This window comes from Triticum urartu, chromosome 7 (assembly GCF_003073215.2).
Source record: "Triticum urartu cultivar G1812 chromosome 7, Tu2.1, whole genome shotgun sequence".
NCBI lineage: Eukaryota > Viridiplantae > Streptophyta > Magnoliopsida > Poales > Poaceae > Triticum > Triticum urartu.
The window spans coordinates 700,656,539-700,678,149 of NC_053028.1; the positions used below are offsets into that span (position 1 = coordinate 700,656,539).

General features: G+C 42.3%; 1 protein-coding gene and 1 pseudogene across 1 annotated transcript; both read left to right on the forward strand.

Moving 5' to 3' along the window:
* Positions 1-696: 696 nt before the first annotated feature.
* Positions 697-5,493, forward strand: LOC125522314 (annotated as a pseudogene).
* An 11,165-nt stretch (positions 5,494-16,658) lies between these two features.
* LOC125524323 (disease resistance protein RGA5-like) lies at positions 16,659-21,245 on the forward strand. The gene is made up of 2 exons (XM_048689394.1): positions 16,659-16,936; positions 19,129-21,245. The coding sequence occupies exons 1-2, from the start codon at positions 16,699-16,701 to the stop codon at positions 21,000-21,002; spliced, it is 2,112 nt and encodes a 703-aa protein (XP_048545351.1). The 5' UTR covers positions 16,659-16,698; the 3' UTR covers positions 21,003-21,245.
* Positions 21,246-21,611: the final 366 nt, after the last annotated feature.

Consider the following 21,611-nt stretch of genomic DNA (forward strand, 5'->3'; position numbering starts at 1 on the left):
CTAACTACTCCTGGACTCTAGGAACCAACGTAGGATCAGGACTCCTTGCCCGATCATGCCTCGCCAGCTGTGGCCGCCGGCTGCTGCTCCTGGGCGCGCGACCCGCGCCTGTACGCAGCGCCCCACATGACATAAAAGTCCCTATAAGTCTTATCTAAACCAAACAGGAGGGACTTATAGAGACTTAAAGTGGGCACTTGGACTTATGAAATAAGACTCTCAGGAAGGAACTTATAAGGACTTATAGTTGTAATATGGTCTTTTAGTCCATGTTAAATCCCGAGGAACCACACAGGTAGGGACTTTTTAGGGACTTGGGGCTTATAAGTTGGGACTAAAAAAAGTCCTAGGACTTATGAACCAAACAGGGCCTTATTGTTCTCACAGTCCTCGCTCTAGGAGACTTAATTTTGTTCGGACAACATTTTCTCAATTTTTCATATATCAAGATGATGTGCGTAAGTATGTATCAATTTTTTTTGTTGATATAGATGAAGATGTCACATGAATAAAAATACCTCTCTGTTCTTTCATAGATCGTTTTTAGGTTTGCCGAATTATTGCTTCCATGCTGACAATTCTCGTGAGATGTATGGTGTATGTTTAGTACAGCTACGTGCATCTCTTTCTTCAATCAAGACTGTTGGTTGTTAGGTGTGCCTGAGCATTCGCTATTACTGCATCCTCATCGTGTAAGCATAAACGGCTGGAATCAATCGTCCTCTTCCGCCTCCGCATTGCTTTCTTCCTCAACTTTGTGCTTCTCTGTGCTCTTGCGAGCTCTGAGCTTGTCGTTCCAATGGCGACCCTCGTGGCCACCATGGTGGTCGGACCACTGCTATCCATTGTGAAGGACAAGGCGTCTAGCTACCTCCTCGACCAGTATAAGGTGATGAAAGGCATGGAAGAGCAACATGAGATCCTGAAGCGCAAATTGCCTGCCATCCTGGATATCATCACCGATGCTGAGCAGGCGGCAACCCACAGAGAAGGCGTAGCAGCCTGGCTCGAGGCCATCAAGAACGTGGCTTACCAGGCGAATGAAGTTTTTGACGAGTTCAAGTATGAGGCGCTCCGTCGTCAAGCAAAAAAGAAGGGGCACTACAAGGAGCTTGGCTTTGATGTGGTAAAACCTTTCCCACACACAACCGTTTCATATTCCGTAATAGAATGGGAAGAAAGCTCCGCAAGATTGTGCAGGCCATTGAGGTCCTTGTGTCCGAAATGAATGCCTTTGGCTTTAAGTATCAGACCCCCCCGCCGGTATCCAGTCAGTTACGGCGGACAGGTCCTGCTATCATTGATCCAAAGGAAATCAAGGAAATCATCAGCAAATCCAGAGCCAATGATAAGGGTGCAATTGTTAGTAGACTAGTTGGGCAAGCTAATAATGAAGATCTCACAGTTGTTCCCATCGTTGGAATGGGGGGTCTCGGCAAGACCACGCTAGCACAACTTGTTTACAAGGAACCTACAATTCAAGAGCATTTTGGTTTGTTTATATGGGGGTGTGTCTCTGAATGCTTTGATGTGCATTCTCTGGCTAAAAGTATAGTTGAAGCAGCTCTTAGGAAGAAGGATGATGGTACAGAAGCAACTCCCAGGCAGAAGAATGATGGTACAGAAGCAGTTTCTGAGAAGATACCACTTGATACCCTTCAGAATGTTGTGAGCGGGCAAAGGTACCTCCTTGTATTGGATGATGTCTGGGAACGACAAGTTCATATTTGGGATGAGCTCAAGGCATGCCTTCAACATGGTGGCAGGGGTAGTGTGGTTTTAACAACAACTCGTGATAAAGGAGTGGCTAAAAAAAGGGTCGTGATATTGAAGCCTATAATCTCCAACCTTTGGGAGATCAATTCATAAAGGAAATCATTGAGACAAGAGCATTTAGCTATTTACACAGGGAAGAGGAAAGGCCTGACAAGTTGGTAAATATGGTTGATGAGATTGTGAAGAGATGTGTTGGTTCTCCTTTAGCTGCAACAGCACTTGGCTCTGTACTACGTAACAAAACCAGTGAGGAAGAATGGAAAGCTATATCAACCACAAGCAGCATTTGCACCGAGGAGACTGGAATTTTACCAATACTCAAGCTCAGTTACAATGACTTGCCATCATAAATGAAGCAATGCTTTGTTTTTTGTGCTATATTTCCCAAAGATTACGAGATTGATATGAACAAGTTGATCCAACTATGGATTGCACATGGATTCATCCAGGAAAAGCAAGCTCATCTTGAAACCATTGGCAAACTGATTTTCGATGAGCTAGCATCAAGGTCATTCTTTCAGGATGTGGAACTAGGCCAAGCCACGAAACCCTCAACAACAAAAAAAGTTCATGCCACAAGTAGTCAGGACTTCGTGTTGTGTTACTCTAGAACATCATGTAAAATCCATGATCTTATGCATGATGTTGCAGTTTCGGTAATGGAAAAGGAATGTGCCTTGGCAACCGAGGAACCAGGCAAGATTGAATCTGTTGTCGCAACTGAGGAACCAAGTCAGAGTGAGTGGCTTCCAAACACAGCTCGGCATTTATTTTTGTCATGCAAGGACCCAGGAAAAAAATTGAATTGTTCTCTGGAGAACAGCTTTCCAGCCATCCAAACACTTTTGTGTGATAGCTATATGAGTAGTTCACTGCAACATCTATCAAAATACACCTCTTTGCAAGCATTACAACTCTGTTCACATAGAAGATCATTTCCGCTGAAACCAAAACATCTACATCACCTGAGGTACCTAGATCTCTCAAGAAGTCATATCGAAGCACTTCCTGAAGATATCAGCATTCTATACAACCTTCAGACACTCAACCTCTCTGGTTGCACATCTCTTTGTGAACTTCCGAGGCAAATGAAGTATATGACTGCCCTGCGTCACCTTTACACTCATGGTTGTCCAGAGCTGAAGAGCATGCCAAGAGACCTCAGAATGCTCACATCCCTACAAACACTTACATGCTTTGTAGTAGGTAGTGGCTCTAGTTGCAGTAATGTGGGAGAGCTTGGAAATTTAAACCTTGGTGGTCAACTAGAGCTGCGTAATCTGGCAAACGTGACAGAAGTGGATGCAAAAGCAGCAAACCTCGTGAATAAGGAGCTAAGAAAACTGACATTAACATGGACTAGCTGGCGGGATAATGAAGAGGACACAAGAGTGCTCGAGAATCTCAAACCTCATGATGGACTAGATGCCATAAGGATACACTCATATGGAGCCACCACCTTCCCGACATGGATGACTATGTTGCAAAACTTTGTTGAAATCAATCTTTTCAGCTGTAGAAAACTAGTATGGTTGTTCAGCGGTAGGTGTGATAGATCGTTTACATTTCCAAATCTGAAGAAACTTAAGCTAGTAAGTATGCCTTGTTTGGAGAGATGGTGGGAAATAGATAATGATGGGATGCAAGAGAAGAGAATGTTTCCTCTGCTTGAGATTGTGTATTATTGGCTGTATAAAGTTGAAAGCATTTCCAGGACATCCGACCTTCCCTAACCTACAGAATGTTTGTATTGTGGGATGCCCAGAATTGAAAACTACAGTTTTTTCCCCAAAGCTCGGTGAATTAAACGTGGAAGGACGTGAGGGAGAGTTGTTCTTATGGGTAGCTAGACATATGGCTTCACTGGAAAATCTGGAACTGCATAGCCTTGAAGAAAATACAGAAACAACATTGGCGGCGGCTGAGATTGGTTTGAGGGAAGTGGTGAACAGAAAGAAAAATGGGAATGATCATGATTTCTTTCCATTGGCAGTGTTAGTGTTAAGAAACTTGAAGTCAGGTGTAGCAGAGCTTTGTGCATGTTTTGCACACCTTCAAGATTTGTGGATTTCTAGCTGCGCTGCACTCGTCCACTGGCCAGAAAAAGAGTTCCAAGGATTGGTATCCTTGAGGAGGCTTAGGATTCAGGAATGCGATAATTTGACTGGATATGCACAAGCTTCTGCTGACCCATCAACATCATCAGAAACCAGTCAGCTCCTGCCACATCTAGAGTCTCTGGCGATAGGTAGTTGTGAAAAGTTGGTTGAGCTCTTCAACGTCCCTGCATCTCTCAGGACAATGGATATTTATAATTGCAGCAAGCTTGAGTCCACATCCGGCAGGAAGCTGCAGCAAGGACAGTCAGTATCATTGATTCATCAAGGGTCATCCAGTATAGAAGCATTATCATTATACCTTTGTGATGGCTTAACAGGGGTCCTCTATTTTCCCCCATCCCTCAAGAGAATAAGCATTTGTCACTGTGGTGGGCTGACATCTCTGGAATCCTGCTCTCCCGTTGTCCAATCCTTGGAGTACCTCAAGCTTGTGTACTGCAATTCCCTGTCATCGCTGCCAGATGTTCCGCAAGCATACTCATATCTCCAACGTCTTACCATTAAAGACTGCCATGGTATAAAAACGCTCCCTGCAAGTCTGCAGCAACGGCTGGGCAGCCTCCAGGTGGAAAGGATAGATGCACATTATTATGGAAGTAAGCACGCAGCAATTACCTTCTCTATTACTACTTACTAGCGAGTGTTAAATGTGCTAGTTAGAAATGAGAATAGCTTAACTAGTCAGAAAACTAGAGAAAGATAAATATCCCTTTAACCTAAATCCATCATTTCTTTCTTTAATGATGTTCTTCTAAGTGTAAGTTTTACGTGACTAATCTGTGTAGATAAGCCTATGCTGCTGAAGCCGAAGACATGGAAATATGTCTGCAAAGGTTGAACTACTGTTCCCAAAGAATTGGAAGAGATGCTGTCTGCAAAGGTTGGTGACACTGACCGTACCCCTCAGATATATTTTGAGGAAAAAAATACATGCCCCATCACTATATGATTTTCCTCTGGCAGTTTTGGAGTTAAGACAATTTAAGTTAGTTGTAAGTGTAACAGAGTTGTGTGCATGCTTTTTACACCTTCAAGATTTGTCAATTGTGAGGTGCCATGCGCTCGTCTATTGGCCAGAAACATTGTTCGAAGGATTGGTATCGTTGAGGAGGCTTTTGATTCAGGACTGCAATAATCTGATTGGATATGCACAGCCATCAACATAATCAGAAACCAGCCAGCTCCTGCCACGTCTAGAGTCTCTGACGATATGGTATTGTGAAAACTTGGTTCAGCTCTTCAACATCCCTGCATCTCTCAGGACCATGCACACTGCTGTCTATCATCCCAGAAAGAGATCCTGTTTGACTAAATAGAACTTGTAATTTTGCGCTTTTGTTTACCTATGAGCTGTTATTATCATTGTGCTATTTCTTTTTCAGCTGGCACGGGGGCATTCTATCTTGGCAGAGTTAGTGTTTATGGGGTCAAAACTCTGTCAGTATTTCCTTTGGGTGCCATGCCCAAAAGAGGTTACTTATTAACTCGATTTGGGGTATATGCCTATCTGCCAGTCTCTGTATTTTTTTCCTCGGATGCAGATCCGTCAGTCTCTCTATGATTATGTATAATAACAGTACAACTATTTTGACTTGTACATACATGGAGTACTATGTATAACAGTACAACTATATATCTGAAGTTGTTGATTGCCGCTTATACTCAGCACTAGGTACTGTTCTGCAGTAAGGTTAGGTACTTTGGTATGCATTGTGAAGAACCACTTAAAATTGTCAGTATAATTGCGAGTTCAGAGGAGTTCAGTAATCAGAAAGCGCTTCTAACTACTAGCATCGATTTGTTGCAAGATTTTGTCCCCATTATTTTTGTATGTTTGAAAAAAAAGCTACTCTACTTGTATTTTCCACTCCTAGGCACCTACATTTATATCATTGCATTTTTTTTTCCTACTCTAGCTTCGGTTTGTTTCAAGATTGACTGAGGAAGAATAGGTTCTCCTTGTTCTCGCTGATCGATGCTCCATGGAAGGCGCAGATCGTTCCTAGCTGAAACACTGCATATATCTGAAGCTGTAGCAGGAACTGCAACATCATTGCTTATCTGGCTTGTATAACTTTCTTGACTGATGTTTTGACCTACTTTGACTTGTACATTCACGTTAGTTATCAACCATTATATATGAAGCTGTTGATTTTACTCCATACTCTGCACTAGGAATGCTGCCACGCCGTCCGATCCATCTTAATTTATCTGAATTTTTTTTACTGGATCCATCACTTGGGAGCGGTTTATGCTTTAAGGGCTGTAAGCATTTCTAAATTAACAGAATGTGATAAGAAACTAGAAATGAGCTACAGACTATGAACGAATGAGCAGATTTTCTTTTCTTCTCTGCTACAGACTAAAAGAGACGGACCAAGGGAAGTTCATCAGATTATACCCAAACGAGCAGAAAAAGAAAATAATGAGCAGAAATTCAGAATGCTTCCAGACAGACATACTGATGAAATGCCAAAAGAAATATACAGATTATAACAGAACGAGCAGAAATAATAATAAGAAGAACTCATAAAAAGGAATGAGAAGAAATTCAGAATGTTCGGGCATCACATAGAGTGCGGTTTGAACTATTGATTTACGTAATTGGAAGTAACCAATTAGGTTTACGACGAAACCTAGAAATCGATCACTGATCCAATTTGACTACCTCTACGGGATAGACCTCAACAGAAAATTGTTGAGTAACGGCAGCAAGTGATTGAGTTCAGTAGTTCCTCATAGAAAATTATTGGCTCTAGAGATATGGTAATATGGAGAAGACAAAATTGTTTGAAGCACGCACAGAACCGGAAGCGCCCCTTGTTTCAAAGAGAGGAGGACGGGTTATTCACATTTAATTTGATGGTCAGAGGCAAATTGAAAGCTAAGCAGTGGTAATTAAGACCCCCGGGGGAAAATAGGGATGTCTCCTACGTTACCCATAATATGTGGAAGTATCGACGTAATTTCATAGAGTCATTCGATCTGAATGCTACATGAAGAACATAAGCCAGATGACGGAACGCAGAGACCTAGGATGTAGAAGATCATAACATGAGCGATTCGGCAGATTTGGATTCCTTTCCTATATATCCACTCATGTGGTACTTCATCATATGATTCATATAAGATCCATCTGTCTAGAGATCGTCATATACATCTAGAAAGCCGTATGCTTTGGAAGAAGCTTGTACAGTTTGGGAAGGGGTTTTTTGAGAGAAAAGAAGAATCTACTTCAACCGATATGCCCTTAGGCACGGCCATGCATAACATAGAAATCACACGTGGAAGGGGTGGGCAATTAGCTAGAGCAGCAGGTGCTGTAGCGAAACTCATTGCAAAAGAGGGTAAATCGGCCACTTTAAGATTACCATCTGGGGAGGTCCGTTTAGTATCCCAAAACTGCTTAGCAACAGTCGGACAAGTGGGTAATGTTGGGGTGAACCAAAAAAGTTTGGGTAGAGCCGGATCTAAGTGTTGGCTAGGTAAACGCCCCGTAGTAAGAGGGGTAGTTATGAACCCTGTGGACCACCCCCATGGGGGCGGTGAAGGGAAAGCTCCCATTGGTAGAAAAAAACCCACAACCCCTTGGGGTTATCCTGCGCTTGGAAGAAGAACTAGGAAAAGGAAAAAATATAGCGATAGTTTTATTCTTCGTCGCCGTAAGTAAATACGTAACTAGGAATATGGAAAATTGCATTTTTGGAATTTGCAATAATGCGATGGGCGAACGACGGGAATTGAACCCGCGCATGGTGGATTCACAATCCACTGCCTTGATCCACTTGGCTACATCCGCCCTTATCCAGCTAAAGGCTTTTTTTCTTTTTTCCATTGATCATTATTCTATTTATTCTGACCTCCGTACTTCGATCAGATATTGGACATAGAATGCCACTCTTTAAAAAGGAAAAAAGGAGTAATCAGCTGTGACACGAAAAAAAACGAATCCTTTTGTAGCTCATCATTTATTGGCAAAGATAGAAAAGGTCAATATGAAGGAGGAGAAAGAAACAATAGTAACGTGGTCCCGGGCATCTAGCATTCTAACCGCACAATGGTTGGCCATACAATCGCGATTCATAATGGAAAGGAACATATACCTATTTACATAACAAATCCTATGGTAGGTCGCAAATTGGGGGAATTCGTGCCTACTCGGCATTTCACGAGTTATGAAAATGCAAGAAAGGATACTAAATCTCGTCGTTAACTGAATTCTGAATAGAAAGATTAAGAAGAAAAAAAGATTCAAAATAAAGACAGAAATACCCAATATCTTGCTAGAACAAGATATTGGGTATTTCTGTCTTCAAAAATTCTTATATGTTAGCAGAAAAACCTTATCCATTAATAGATGGAACTTCAACAGCAGCTAAGTCTAGATGGAAGTTGTGAGCATTACGTTCGTCCATTACTTCCATACCAAGGTTAGCACGGTTGATGATATCAGCCCAAGTATTAATAACGCGACCTTGACTATCAACTACAGATTGGTTGAAATTGAAACCATTTAGGTTGAAAGCCATAGTACTAATACCTAAAGCAGTGAACCAGATTCCTACTACAGGCCAAGCAGCCAAGAAGAAGTGTAAAGAACGAGAGTTGTTGAAACTAGCATATTGGAAGATTAATCGGCCAAAATAACCATGAGCAGCCACAATATTATAAGTTTCTTCCTCTTGACCAAATTTGTAACCCTCATTAGCGGATTCATTTTCAGTAGTTTCCCTGATCAAACTAGAGGTTACCAAGGAACCATGCATAGCACTGAATAGGGAACCGCCGAATACTGACAAATAACCAACCCGCAATGAATAGGGAAGGTACAGTAATGCTATGAATAACCCAGTATCGAATACTGGTAATAATATCAGCAAAAGAACGTTCTCCCGTGCTTCCAGACATGCTGAACTCCCAAAATTTTTGTACATTCAAAAAAGGAATTGATTCCGTAAAAGATGGGATCGACCAGTAAATAGAAAATTACTGATATTTCATCCTTGTGAGATTGTCAATTTTGTACCAAAGGTGTATTTTGAGTATACCGAATTAGTATAGCTATCCTTCCTATGGCACAGCAATCTGGTTTTGCCTGGTTCCGAAACATAATTACTTTTTTATTTTTTTTTTGTCTATAGGTAAGCTATATGTTATTCAAGGGCATCAATAGAAACCCCATTTTTGTAGGTTCTACTTACTTTTCATTGGCTTCGGAATAATAGAGTAATTCGGAATAGCAGCCAAAATCTTGGGAAAATCTAAGTTAATGATCAATAGGTTTGGATTAAATAATTTAGGAAGGATATTCTCATACTGACACAATACAAGGACAATACCAGTTACACCAAATGATGCAGTCAAAACAGCCAAAACCACACCTGTGACCCAAGTTAATTCGCGGGGTTTTTTAAATCCCCCTGTGAGATACACACGAAATACATGCAGGATCATCATTAAAACCATCATACTTGCTGACCATCGATGAACTGATCGGATTAACCAACCAAAGTTGGCCTCGGTCATTATGTATTGAACCGAGGAAAAAGCCTCTGTAACGGTTGGTCGGTAGTAAAAAGTCATAGCAAAACCGGTAGCGACTTGTACTAGAAAACAAGTAAGTGTAATTCCCCCTAAACAATAAAATATGTTGACATGGGGAGGAACATATTTACTAGTTATATCATCTGCAATTGCCTGAATCTCAAGACGTTCCTCAAACCAATCATATACTTTATTGAGATAGGTAACTAACCCGAGTCCCCCTCTAAGAGCCGTATATGAAAATTTCATCTCGTACGGCTCAAGCAGAAACACAAAAATTTTCAACGAATATTAGAAAAAAGGTTCAAAACTTCATCAGCCACTGAATTGGGTCGATTTGCCTTGAAGATATCAAATAAGAAAAATCCGGAATATCTTCTTTGTGATGATAATGCCAAAAAATCTCAAGTTGGCGCGTCTTTCTTTCTTCCTTTCCCTTATGTTGGTCATTAGAGGCTTCTTGACTTTTCTCTTCCCTATAAAGGATTTGTTTTTTTATGCGTAATATAGAAATTATCTTGTTGAGATCCTATGAATCAGTTCAATTAAAACCTTAGATTCATACTAGAGCCACGATGATTTAGTCTCAAGCTAAACAAAAGGCAAGGGTTCTTCGAATAAGAACCGCTTGATAATCATTTATTGAATCAGTGTAATGACTCGACAAAATCGAGAGAAAAAAAGTTGTCTTTTGGGCAAACAAAATTGGAAGGAAGAAAATTTCTTTTTTATTTTTATTTAAGAACTACTTGAATTTTTCAGTCTGGTTGCGAGGTCTTAATAGTGAGTATGAATCATAGTTCCATTTTTTTTTGATCCACTCTATCTATTTCGTGTTCCAGATACTAGAATAAATAATATCTGACGAATTAGAATCATCTTTGTATCTTTTTTTCTTTTTTTATTTCTAACTCATATTTATGAGATAATAAAATATGGCAAAAGCTATACCAAAAATTGGTTCACGTAAGAAAGTGCGTATTGGTTTACGTAGGAATGCACGTTTTAGTTTACGGAAGAGTGCACGTAGAATAACAAAAGGGGTTATTCATGTTCAAGCTAGTTTCAACAATACCATTATAACTGTTACAGACCCACAAGGTCGGGTGGTTTTTTGGTCCTCGGCCGGTACTTGTGGATTCAAAAGCTCAAGAAAAGCATCACCCTATGCTGGTCAAAGAACAGCAGTAGATGCTATTCGTACAGTAGGTTTGCAACGAGCAGAAGTTATGGTAAAGGGCGCTGGTAGTGGAAGAGATGCCGCATTACGAGCCATTGCTAAAAGTGGTGTGCGATTAAGTTGTATACGCGATGTAACACCTATGCCGCATAATGGATGTCGACCGCCTAAAAAAAGACGTCTGTAAAAGAATTAACCCGCTTTCAACTTTCATTTCAAGAGAAATAAACGATTCAATGATAAAATAATAATACTAGTCTATTATGGTTCGAGAGGAGGTAGCAGGATCCACTCAAACACTACAGTGGAAGTGTGTTGAATCAAGAGTAGATAGTAAGCGCCTTTATTATGGTCGTTTCATTCTGTCCCCGCTTAGAAAAGGTCAAGCGGACACCGTCGGTATTGCCTTGCGAAGAGCTTTACTTGGAGAAATAGAAGGAACATGTATCACACGTGCAAAATTTGGGAGCGTGCCGCACGAGTATTCTACAATAGCAGGTATTGAAGAATCCGTACAAGAAATTTTACTAAATTTGAAAGAAATTGTATTGAGAAGTAATCTCTATGGAGTTAGAGACGCATCCATTTGCGTCAAAGGTCCTAGATACATAACTGCTCAAGATATCATCTTACCGCCTTCCGTAGAAATCGTTGATACGGCACAACCTATAGCTAACTTGACAGAGCCCATTGATTTCTGTATTGATTTACAGATCAAGAGAGATCGTGGATATCAGACAGAACTCAGAAAGAACTATCAAGATGGAAGTTATCCTATAGATGCTGTATCCATGCCTGTTCGAAATGTGAATTATAGTATTTTTTCTTGTGGGAATGGAAATGAAAAACACGAGATACTTTTTCTAGAAATATGGACTAATGGAAGTTTAACCCCTAAGGAAGCACTTTATGAGGCTTCTCGTAATTTGATTGATTTATTTCTTCCTTTTCTACACGCGGAGGAAGAGGGCGCTAGTTTCGAAGAAAATAAAAACAGGTTTACTCCACCCCTTTTTACTTTTCAAAAAAGATTAACTAATCTAAAGAAAAACAAAAAAGGAATTCCATTGAATTGTATTTTTATTGATCAATTAGAAATCTGGGCCTGGCGCTCTCCTCTATCTTCTGAGGTCCTTAACCATCTCCCTGAGAAAAGTAGACAGTAAAAGCCAAAATAGACTAAATATATATAGCCTGAACGATCCTAAAAATCCCTCGAAGGAGATAATAAAGAACCCAAAGCAGATGGTATCCTACTGCAAGGGTGGTCTTAAGAATCCAAAAGAGGTTGCTCAGAAGAGATAGATGTATCCCAACCTCTATTGCTCTCGCGTAAAGACTTTTTTTTTACGCGACAGGAAAAAGTGACTACGAATTCCCCTTTTTGTTTGCGAATCCCTGTTTGTATCCTTTGAGCGCACGCCCATTAAGTAGCGATCAAATCAAGGAAATCGATCAAACGATCCCCGTGCCAGCCCAAATCATGATCTTCACCAACTTGGATTTGGTTCTCTCGCGAAAATCGCGAGTTGCAGAGATGAGAACCATGAAAAGCAAGATCCCGAATAAGAAAACAGAAACCGAGGAAGAGGAAACCACAAGAGTGAAGACTAGTAGAGTCTCGTCTTTTGTCATTCTTTGCTCCTTTTTCACTCAATGATTCCTTCGAATTTGCCGACCAAAAATTCTATATGTCTATTCTATCTATGATATTTCTATATATATAGAATATGATATCTAATATGACATCCGATTTGTCAAAGGGATTGGATTGGTGACTTACCCATTCAGTGACTTTGGCACTGGACGTTCCAAAAACGGGTACTATCGGATCGGGTGAATTAGAGAATAGACAGAGGTCCGTTGGCATTTCAGCCTTTCTTCTCCTTTCAGGGCCTATCCGAAAGAGAATCCAGTACCTCTTGGTCCTGAATATCAGAATAGGACGAACGAACCGGCCTCCGCGGATATCTTTGCTTCGGAACAAAACCCTGCAATCAAATAGATTGTCCCAAGGGCGCCATATTCTAGGAGCCCAAGTTATGCTATTGAAAATTCGTTCCTCTAGCAGTTCCGGTTTGAGCATTCCGTTCCCTTTTTCAAACTCCACTTCTTTTCATATAGCAATCCCTGATCAAAGAGAGAACAATATCCATTTCAAAACATTTCTAACAGATTCCTTAGTTCGGACCGACGAAGTAATGTCACTCGACTATTATCAACCTGACTGCAATCTTTTTCTGTCGGTAAGGATTGCACCAGAGCACCTTCTACTTCTAATAGGCCATGAACTATAGATAGAGAAGAATCATTCTGAGCGAGTACATAAGAAGCGATCCACTTTTTTTCATCGGTTCCAGGGGAAGACCAAAGATCTTGCGCGGCAGGTCCGCCAGAAAAACTCAAAAGAGAAAGAAGTCTCGTTAATCTCTTCATGCTCGTTCCAAGTTCGAAGTACCTTTTGGCCAAAGAAAAACCCGCTTCCTGACACGATTGCCTCTTTATCTTTATATAGATAGATTCTATGGGGTTATTACTTAGTAAGTCTATTTTGTACAAGAGCCCCTCCTATCTGATAGAAAAGGGTCCCATGATCCCGAGCCGATCTTACCTTGGCTCGCAAACCCCAAGTTTGTCTATGAAGAGCTAATCTAATTGTATTTTTTTCTAGAATGGATTTCTTATGTGGAATACTAATGGATAGGGCTTCGTTGCTAAGTGCTACAAGATCTAGTGCACTGGAACTCGTGGTTATGGACCCGAATCCTTTAGTATGGAACATTGTCTTTTCCAAGTAAAAACCCCTAGTATATGAAAGAATGAAAAGGTGCTTTCGTTCTTGTGGAATAAGAAGCCCTCGTACCTTAATGAAAGGAAAATCGTAATTTTTCGTTAGGTATTTGACCAAATAGGATCGTCCAGTTCCTACAGAACCTATCACTAAAATACCCGATAGGGCTAAGCGGAACGAAAAGGGTTTTCCATGAGATGGTAAATGAAAACGATTAGTCCCACACGAGGTTTGGGAATAAGTGATTGTCTGATAATGAGCAAGGAATATACGTCTTTCTGCTAAAGAGGATCTATTAAACTCATAATTCATTAGATCCTTGTTATCAATGCCAACTAGGTATCATAAGTAAATGGATCCCGGTTGTTCAATCCTTTGATAACCAAGGTCATTCTTTGCTAAAGAGAAATGATCACTATGAGTCAGACTCAATAGAATTGGATCCATTCCAAATAGCGAGAATTAGGATTCTTGATCCCTCTCAATCTCTCTTTCAATTCGAGGATCCAGAGAGGTGTTTTCATAGTCATATCCGAATATTTGCCATCTCGGAATATTTTCGATTTCATTTTTCTATGATATGTCTTTCTATATGAAAATTGGTTATTTACGATGTACGATGATCCCTGTTAAGCATCCATGGCTGAATGGTTAAAGCGCCCAACTCATAATTGGTAAATTTGCGGGTTCAATTCCTGCTGGATGCACACGAACGGGAACATTCCATAAGTCTATTGGAACTGGCTCTCTATCCATGGAATCTCATCCATCATCCATACATAACGAATTGGTATGGTATATTCATACCATAACATAAGAACAATAAGAACTCGAATTCTTATCGATACTGGAACTCAGAGCATAGGAGGGAAAGTCGATTTATGGATGGAATCAAATACGCAGTATTTACAGAAAAAAGTCTTCGTTTATTGGAAATAATCAATATACTTTTAATGTCGAATCGGGATTCACTAAGACAGAAATAAAGCATTGGTTCGAACTCTTCTTTGGTGTTAAGGTGGTAGCTGTGAATAGCCATCGACTACCTGGAAAAGGTAGAAGAATAGGACCTATTCTGGGCCATACAATGCATTACAGATCGTATGATCATTACCCTTCAACCGGGTTATTCTATTCCACTTCTAGATAGAGAAAAAACTAAAGGAGAATACTTAATAATACGGCGAAACATTTATACAAAACACCTATCCCGAGCACACGCAAGGGAACCGTAGACAGGCAAGTGAAATCCAATCCACGAAATAATTTGATCCATGGACGGCACCGTTGTGGTAAAGGTCGTAATTCCAGAGGAATCATTACCGCAAGGCATAGAGGGGGAGGTCATAAGCGTCTATACCGTAAAATAGATTTTCGACGGAATCAAAAAGACATATCTGGTAGAATCGTAACCATAGAATACGACACATAGTGCACTGAGACGGTGCACACTCAGTCGTCGACCAATTAAGGGGATAGTGAGTTTCGGAGATAATGTGTGGCTTAAATCAGACATGCTGGTAGACCGAGTGAGCATCCGGAGGGAGAGGTCACCGACGGCCTTCCTTCCGGTTGTACTCCGCGGTGATCCCTGAACTTCGATATGAGTCAACTGCATTCATCTCTATGTGCAGAGGAACATGCGTGATAGATACTGTCAGGCACAGGAAGTGTGGCAGGATGTATGTAGTACTCCATCCGTCTCAAAATAAGTCTCTCAACTTTAGTACAAAAAATAAGGACAGAGGGAGTAACTGGTTTAAGCAAGCCAGATGTGCGACAGTAGAGTAGGTTTGTTTCACGCCATGCATGCATGTACGATGATGCAGACATGGATCGCATATGGTAGGCTGACCTGGCTGCAGACCACCGCTTGCCTGGAGCTTGCACAGCTTGGTAGTTGGTACATACGGTAAACTGGGGATTCGAATGCACATACGGTACATGAGGCTCACAATAGGAGTGGTTGTTTCGCTGGTAATCCAACAATGGGGTGGTGGCTCAGTTGGCTAGCGCGTAGGTCGATCTCATAGCTAATCTAATTGCGAGTGATCGTTCGAGACTCTCTCCCCAGTAATGTAATGATGAAATTCTTCTCTTTTTGTTACTCCACCCTGGTGTGAAACTGAACCAGCTGAACCATTCCTTGTGGCAGACATCCCTGTTCCTAACTGAATTAACACATCTCTGTGCCAAACCGAAGCAATGTGTGTCTAACTTGTGGGGACATGTGTTCAGAACTATCAGAGTCATGGAAGGAACTGACTTAGGTTTTCTTAAATGATTTTTTTCAACTCCAGAAAAATACGATCATATATGTTTTGATTCAACACCAGCGGGGCAAGAAGCTGGTGTTGATTCAATCTGGATTATGTCCACACATGTGGGTTCAAATAGCGCTGTACGCAACATGCGGGTTCCAGCTAGTTTGCAGTTGTGTAGCTCAAACTAAAGAAGATTGGATACTGAGCAAATAATGCCTTTGAGATACACAAATTCAGACACGCGATTATAGTGTCAGATAAATGTTATGCATGTTTCTCGCGGCGATCCTGACGATTAGGAGCCTGTAAAACCTGCTACTCCGGTAAATTGAGGAAAACAAATGAAACTAACAAGACACATTGTTTCGCTGCAATTTTTACTCACTGGCCGTTAATTTGAGTTTCTGCGTTGCGAACAGAGTTCAGACCAAGTTACAATTGTTTCTTCTTTTTTGTATGTATGTACTCCTGCCAACTCTGGTATTCACGGCTCATAACTACTTACATTCTTGTTCTTCTTATGATTTTTGTTTTTCGCGAAATCACTTAGTACATTCTTCAGTACTAGCATGTCTTCAAAATTTCCGATGCTGCACAGCAGGACGGGTGTTGTGTCATATTTAATTTTGGTGGGTCAGTATTTGAAAAAGAACAATACCAGCACCGGATTTGAAGTGCTGCGACCTGAAGCCCCCCCCCCCCCCCCCCCCCCCCCGCGCGTCTGTCTCCGAGGCGAGGGGGCCAACCCTAGCCGCCACACTTTAGCCCCCTCCCCTCCTCCGCCCCCCCCGCCAGAGGAGCCCTCGGCGAGCCCCGCGGCTCTGATGAAGGTGGCGCGGGGATCTCGGCGGCTTCACCCTGTGTGGAGGGCCTCGGCTTCCGGGGCGGCGGCACGGGCGCGCGACGTGGCCTGTGCGGCGGGTGGCGTCGGCGGGTGCAGGTGGGCGCCTCCCTGGCCGTGAGGGCGGCGCGGAGGTGGCGGGCGTCGGCTGCTGCGGCGACTCCTCGCCAGTCGTTTGCGCCATGGAGAAGTGGCGTCTTCAACCTCGATCTACTCCGATTCGCGCGATCTCGGCCTCTGGCGGCTCTGGTCGCTGGATCTCGGCGTCGGGTGCGCGGATCTGGGTGCGTGGGGGCGGATCCGGGGGAAACCCCCTGGCCGGTGCGGCGGCCACACCGAAGGCGGCGCCTTTGTGCGTCGTTTCCCTTGCTGGAGGCTTCGGTGGGATTCCTCTTCCTTCCACCCCGCCCAAGAGCTCAGGTGAAAACCTCAGGTCCCCTTTTCCTGGCAACTACGACAGTTTGGTGGCGTGTTCCTTCCTGAAGGTGTCGTCCGGGGATGGCTCGAGTGGTGGTAGAGTTGGGTGTGGTTTGATGGCGGCATATGTGGTGGCCTGATCTCATCATCGGCATCCTTCTCTGGTCTAGGTGCGGAGCGTTCTAGCCACTGGTACGAGGGGATTGGGGTCCCTGCCTCCATGATGGCAGTAGGCCTTCGGCATTGGCGATTCCTATCCTTGACCGGGGGCATTGTGTCGCATCCTTTTGACCTTCTCAGAGGTTTCAGCGCTTGCGTCCGATATCTCTCGTTCGATGTTTTGCCTTGCTGCTGCCGACGACGGTGATTGGGTGGTCGGTTCTCTGTTTCATGTGGGTCTGTTCCTTGTGCCTTTCCTTTGGCAGCTGGGGCACTCTGATTTGGGTTCTAGGGTGAACCACTCCGTTGGCCGCCGGTGCGGCACCCGTCGAACCTGGGTGGTAGGGTAGGGGCCCTTTGCAGCGGCGGAGTCAGATCATGTTTGCCCTGTTTGATCCTTTGGTGGCAGCCAACGACACAAAACATGCATGGTGGTGCCCTCCTCCCGTCGCCTCAGTAAGTTAGCTAGTTTTCGGCATTGCGTCATTCGATGGCAAGAGTGGTGTGTGCTCTTTCGGCATTGCGTCATTCATAAGCCTCCACATTCGACTGGAATATAATCCTTGTCCCTGGAGCGCTGGCACAACATTTGCGGTCAGAATGGAGGTAGGCAGGCACTACGAGTGACGCGTATTTGCAGTGCCAATGGAGGCGGCACCGTTAGAGGATAGCTCGACCATTTCATCCCCCCTGAAAGAACGAGAGAGTATGGGTCATCGTTGTAGTCATTTTAACCAAGTTGAAAAAATATCAAGGTATTCAGTTGGGAACATATAGTACTTAGAAGTACAATGGCATATATGGATTTTGTGTTTACCTTTTAATGCTAATTAAAATGTAGGGGTTCAAAATTTCCGATGGATTTCTTCTTTTTCGTATTGGTTCACCGACAAATTATTTAATCCAGTAATGTGGGAGTTGTGTGCAGTACTGGTTGTGTGGCACATTTGATACTGCTGGGTATGTAACATTCCTATGATTGCGATTTTGTATAGGAAACAAAATAATGATCAAGATGCTTAAGCAGATGAATTTGCACGGTTAAACTATGCATGCCTTCTATATATCTTGGCAGATTGAGTAATGATTTTGTAACATAGCAATTTAGATCTAAATTAAATCCATTGTAATTGAACTTAACACATTCATGTAATGTTAGTACTCCCCTGTCCATAATTGCATGACGGTACTCTCCTGTCCACAGTTAAATGACGCACATGTTTTCTGATGGTTAATTTTGACCATCGTTTTTTCCAATAAAACACAGATTAGATACCACACAAATTGTAACGTTGAATTTGGGGGGGGGACTCCTAATTTTCCCTTCCAAAAATATATTTCTTTCACATATTTTATCAAAGCTGGGGGGGGGGGGGGGGGGCGGGGGCCAAGGGGGCGCATGGCACATGCAGCTTTCAACATAGCTCCGCCGCTGAGAATGAAGTATCTTTTTTTAGGCTAAGAACAAAGTTTCTGATGGCAATTTTTATTTGATGCATTAGTTATATATTTTAAATTTTATTGATGGTCAAACTTAAATAATGGAAAACAATGGTGCAATGTAAATGGGGACAGGGAAGTATTACTTATGGTTGAATGTCATATGAATCTCTTGATTTAGCCTAAGAAATAACCAATTTGCTTTAATCAAGTTTGTTTTATTGTTTTTGTTCGCCGTCTTTGAAAACTGTCAATGATTTTATATAAGTATATATATATATATATATTGTATTGTAATACATGTAACATATATACTAACGACAGGGAAGTATTACTTATGGTTGAATGTCATATGAATCTCTTGATTTAGCCTAAGAAATAACCAATTTGCTTTAATCAAGTTTGTTTTATTGTTTTTGTTCGCCGTCTTTGAAAACTGTCAATGATTTTATATAAGTATATATATATATATATATATTGTATTGTAATACATGTAACATATATACTAACGTATTCAAACAATGACAGGTACTTTATCGTAGTCGATGACTTGTGGGGTCGACAAACATGGGATGATATTAGTTGTGCTTTTCCAGATAGTGGCAATGGTAGTAGAATAATCGTAACTACACGAGTGGAAGATGTGGCTTGCTGGGCATGTCACAATCGCCAGCAGTGCATTTACAAAATGAAGCCTCTCAACGACCAAGACTCAAAAAGGTTATTCTTTAGTAGAGTGTTTGGGCCTGAGCATGTCTCTCCATCCCAATATGAAGAAGTTTCAACTGAAATTTTGAAGAGGTGTGGTGGACTGCCCCTCGCTGTTATTACAATAGGCGGCATATTAGCTAGTCGTCCAGGAATATTAAGGCAGGATTGGGAGAACATAAGGAGTTACTTGGGAGTTCAATCTGCCACAGACCTCACCATGGAAGGAATGAGGCGTATATTAAACCTTAGCTACATGCATCTTCCTGTTCATCTTCGGGCATGTTGCTTACGTCTTGGTATGCATCCAGAGGACTACGAGATCATGAGGGATGATCTTGTTCGACAATGGATAGCTGAAGGCCTTGTGCGCAGTTTACCTGGGCTAGATTTGGAGGATGTTGCAAGGAGTTATTTCAATGAGCTTATCAACAGAAGCTTGATTCAGCCTGAACGGACAGTCGCTGGGGATGTGATTTCTTGCAAAGTGCATGATGTGATTCCTGATGTTATTATAAGCAAATGTCAAGAAGAAAATTTCATGAGTGTGGTATACAATTCTGAAGACATGGCAAGATTGCATGAATGCAAGCCCAAGGTCTGCCGATTGTTCTTTTGCTCGAGTTCTAATGATGCCACAAATGGTACAATATCAAGGGCTACTGGTCTGTCGAAGGTTAGATCGATTATGTCATTCGGAGGGTCCAAGTACTTGAATTCTTTATTGTTTTCCAAATATCTCCGGGTGCTGCTCATTGAAAACTGGGGTATCACAGTTGATCTCAGTGATATCAACCGCTTGTTTCATCTGAGATATTTGAAGGTTACAGCAGGAAACATAAAGCTTCCGTCTGAATTGAAAGGACTAGTGCATTTGGAAACACTGGAACTGACTTCTGATTCAATTCCGTCTGATGTAGTTCAGTTGCCCCGTTTATCCCATCTGACTGCTCTATGTCATAGGCTGCCTGAAGGGATCGGCAACTTGAAATTACTGCGAACTCTGAATGGGTTTCAGTTGACAGGTTGCTCCTCAGAGGATATCAAGGGCCTGGGCGAGCTAACCAATTTGCGGGAGCTCTTTTTCGTCATAGAAGATACAACTGAAATTGATGATGCTTTGGTCTCCTCCATTGAAAAACTTCGTAAGCTGAGACATCTCAGGTTTTCTCATAACTGGTATCTTGACAATGACAGTCTGTCATCATTATCCAATCCTCCCCTCCTCATCGAGACACTTCGGATGAAAGGTATCATCACCTTCAGAATTCCAAGATGGATTGGTGATCTCCATTGTCTCCATCATCTGGAGCTGTATGTTAGGCAGACATCGACTGATGACATTGGTCTTCTTGGAGAGCTGCCCTCCCTGATGGAATTCAAATTATGTTTGTTGCATTTTGCTGCAAATGGAGCTATCATAGTCCGCACAGGATTATTTCCAGCTTTGGAGTACTTTCAGACATACTTTCAAGACGAAGATCATGAGCTACACTCTGCACAAGACGATGTTATGGCACACCTGTGCTTCGAGGTCGGGTCAATGCCCAAGCTACAAAGACTCGAGCTACATTTATGGGAGGGGCACTGGGGCGGCGCTACCCCAGTCGGCATAGAGCACCTGTTAGCTCTCCAGCAAATCAAGTTGGGGTTCGCGTATTGCGGCGACAGCGATATCAATGAAGTGGACCGTCGTGCCGAGTCTGCGTTCAGGGACGCCTTGCAGGCGCACCCGAACCGTCACTCCATTCGATTCAATTAGCAGCAAGAGCAGGCCGCAATTAGTCTTTCGATCGTCTTTTTTCCATAGTATTCAGTATTATTTTTCTTGCCGTTGGCTTTCTTGTAACCATGTACACTCTTGATGGGCACGGTGTAGGAGTTGTTTTCACACATCCCTTTGTTCATTTATTTATTCACTCCGTTAGTGCAGTGCCAATCGAGCTATGAGTTATTTGGCCAAATCATATACAGCGATCTTAAGTTTCTTTTACTACCACTTTTAGATCGGCAGCCTCGGAAGCTTTGTTCAGACAGTCGTAAACTAACAAGTCCTAGTTATCGGCGTGTGTGGCCGACTGTTTGGCCTTCCTTAGTGTGCTCAAGCTTCTGTTGTGATGAGGGCATCCTTGCAGGCTGTCGATGGCAGAGTCGAAAGCGCTTGCTCGGGGAGTAGTACGACAATCTCTGCTTACTTCCGTCGGTGCATCTCTTTGTGCGTGGCATTTTTGTCACATGTCAAATCGGCCTGTTTGTTTTGGTTTTTGTCCGACTTTCTGTGATTAACCAGATAACTATCTTCTTCTTAATTAATAAATTGAGCCCTAAGGCTGGCCATAGTGGAGGTAACAAAGCTAGTATCATGTACTTG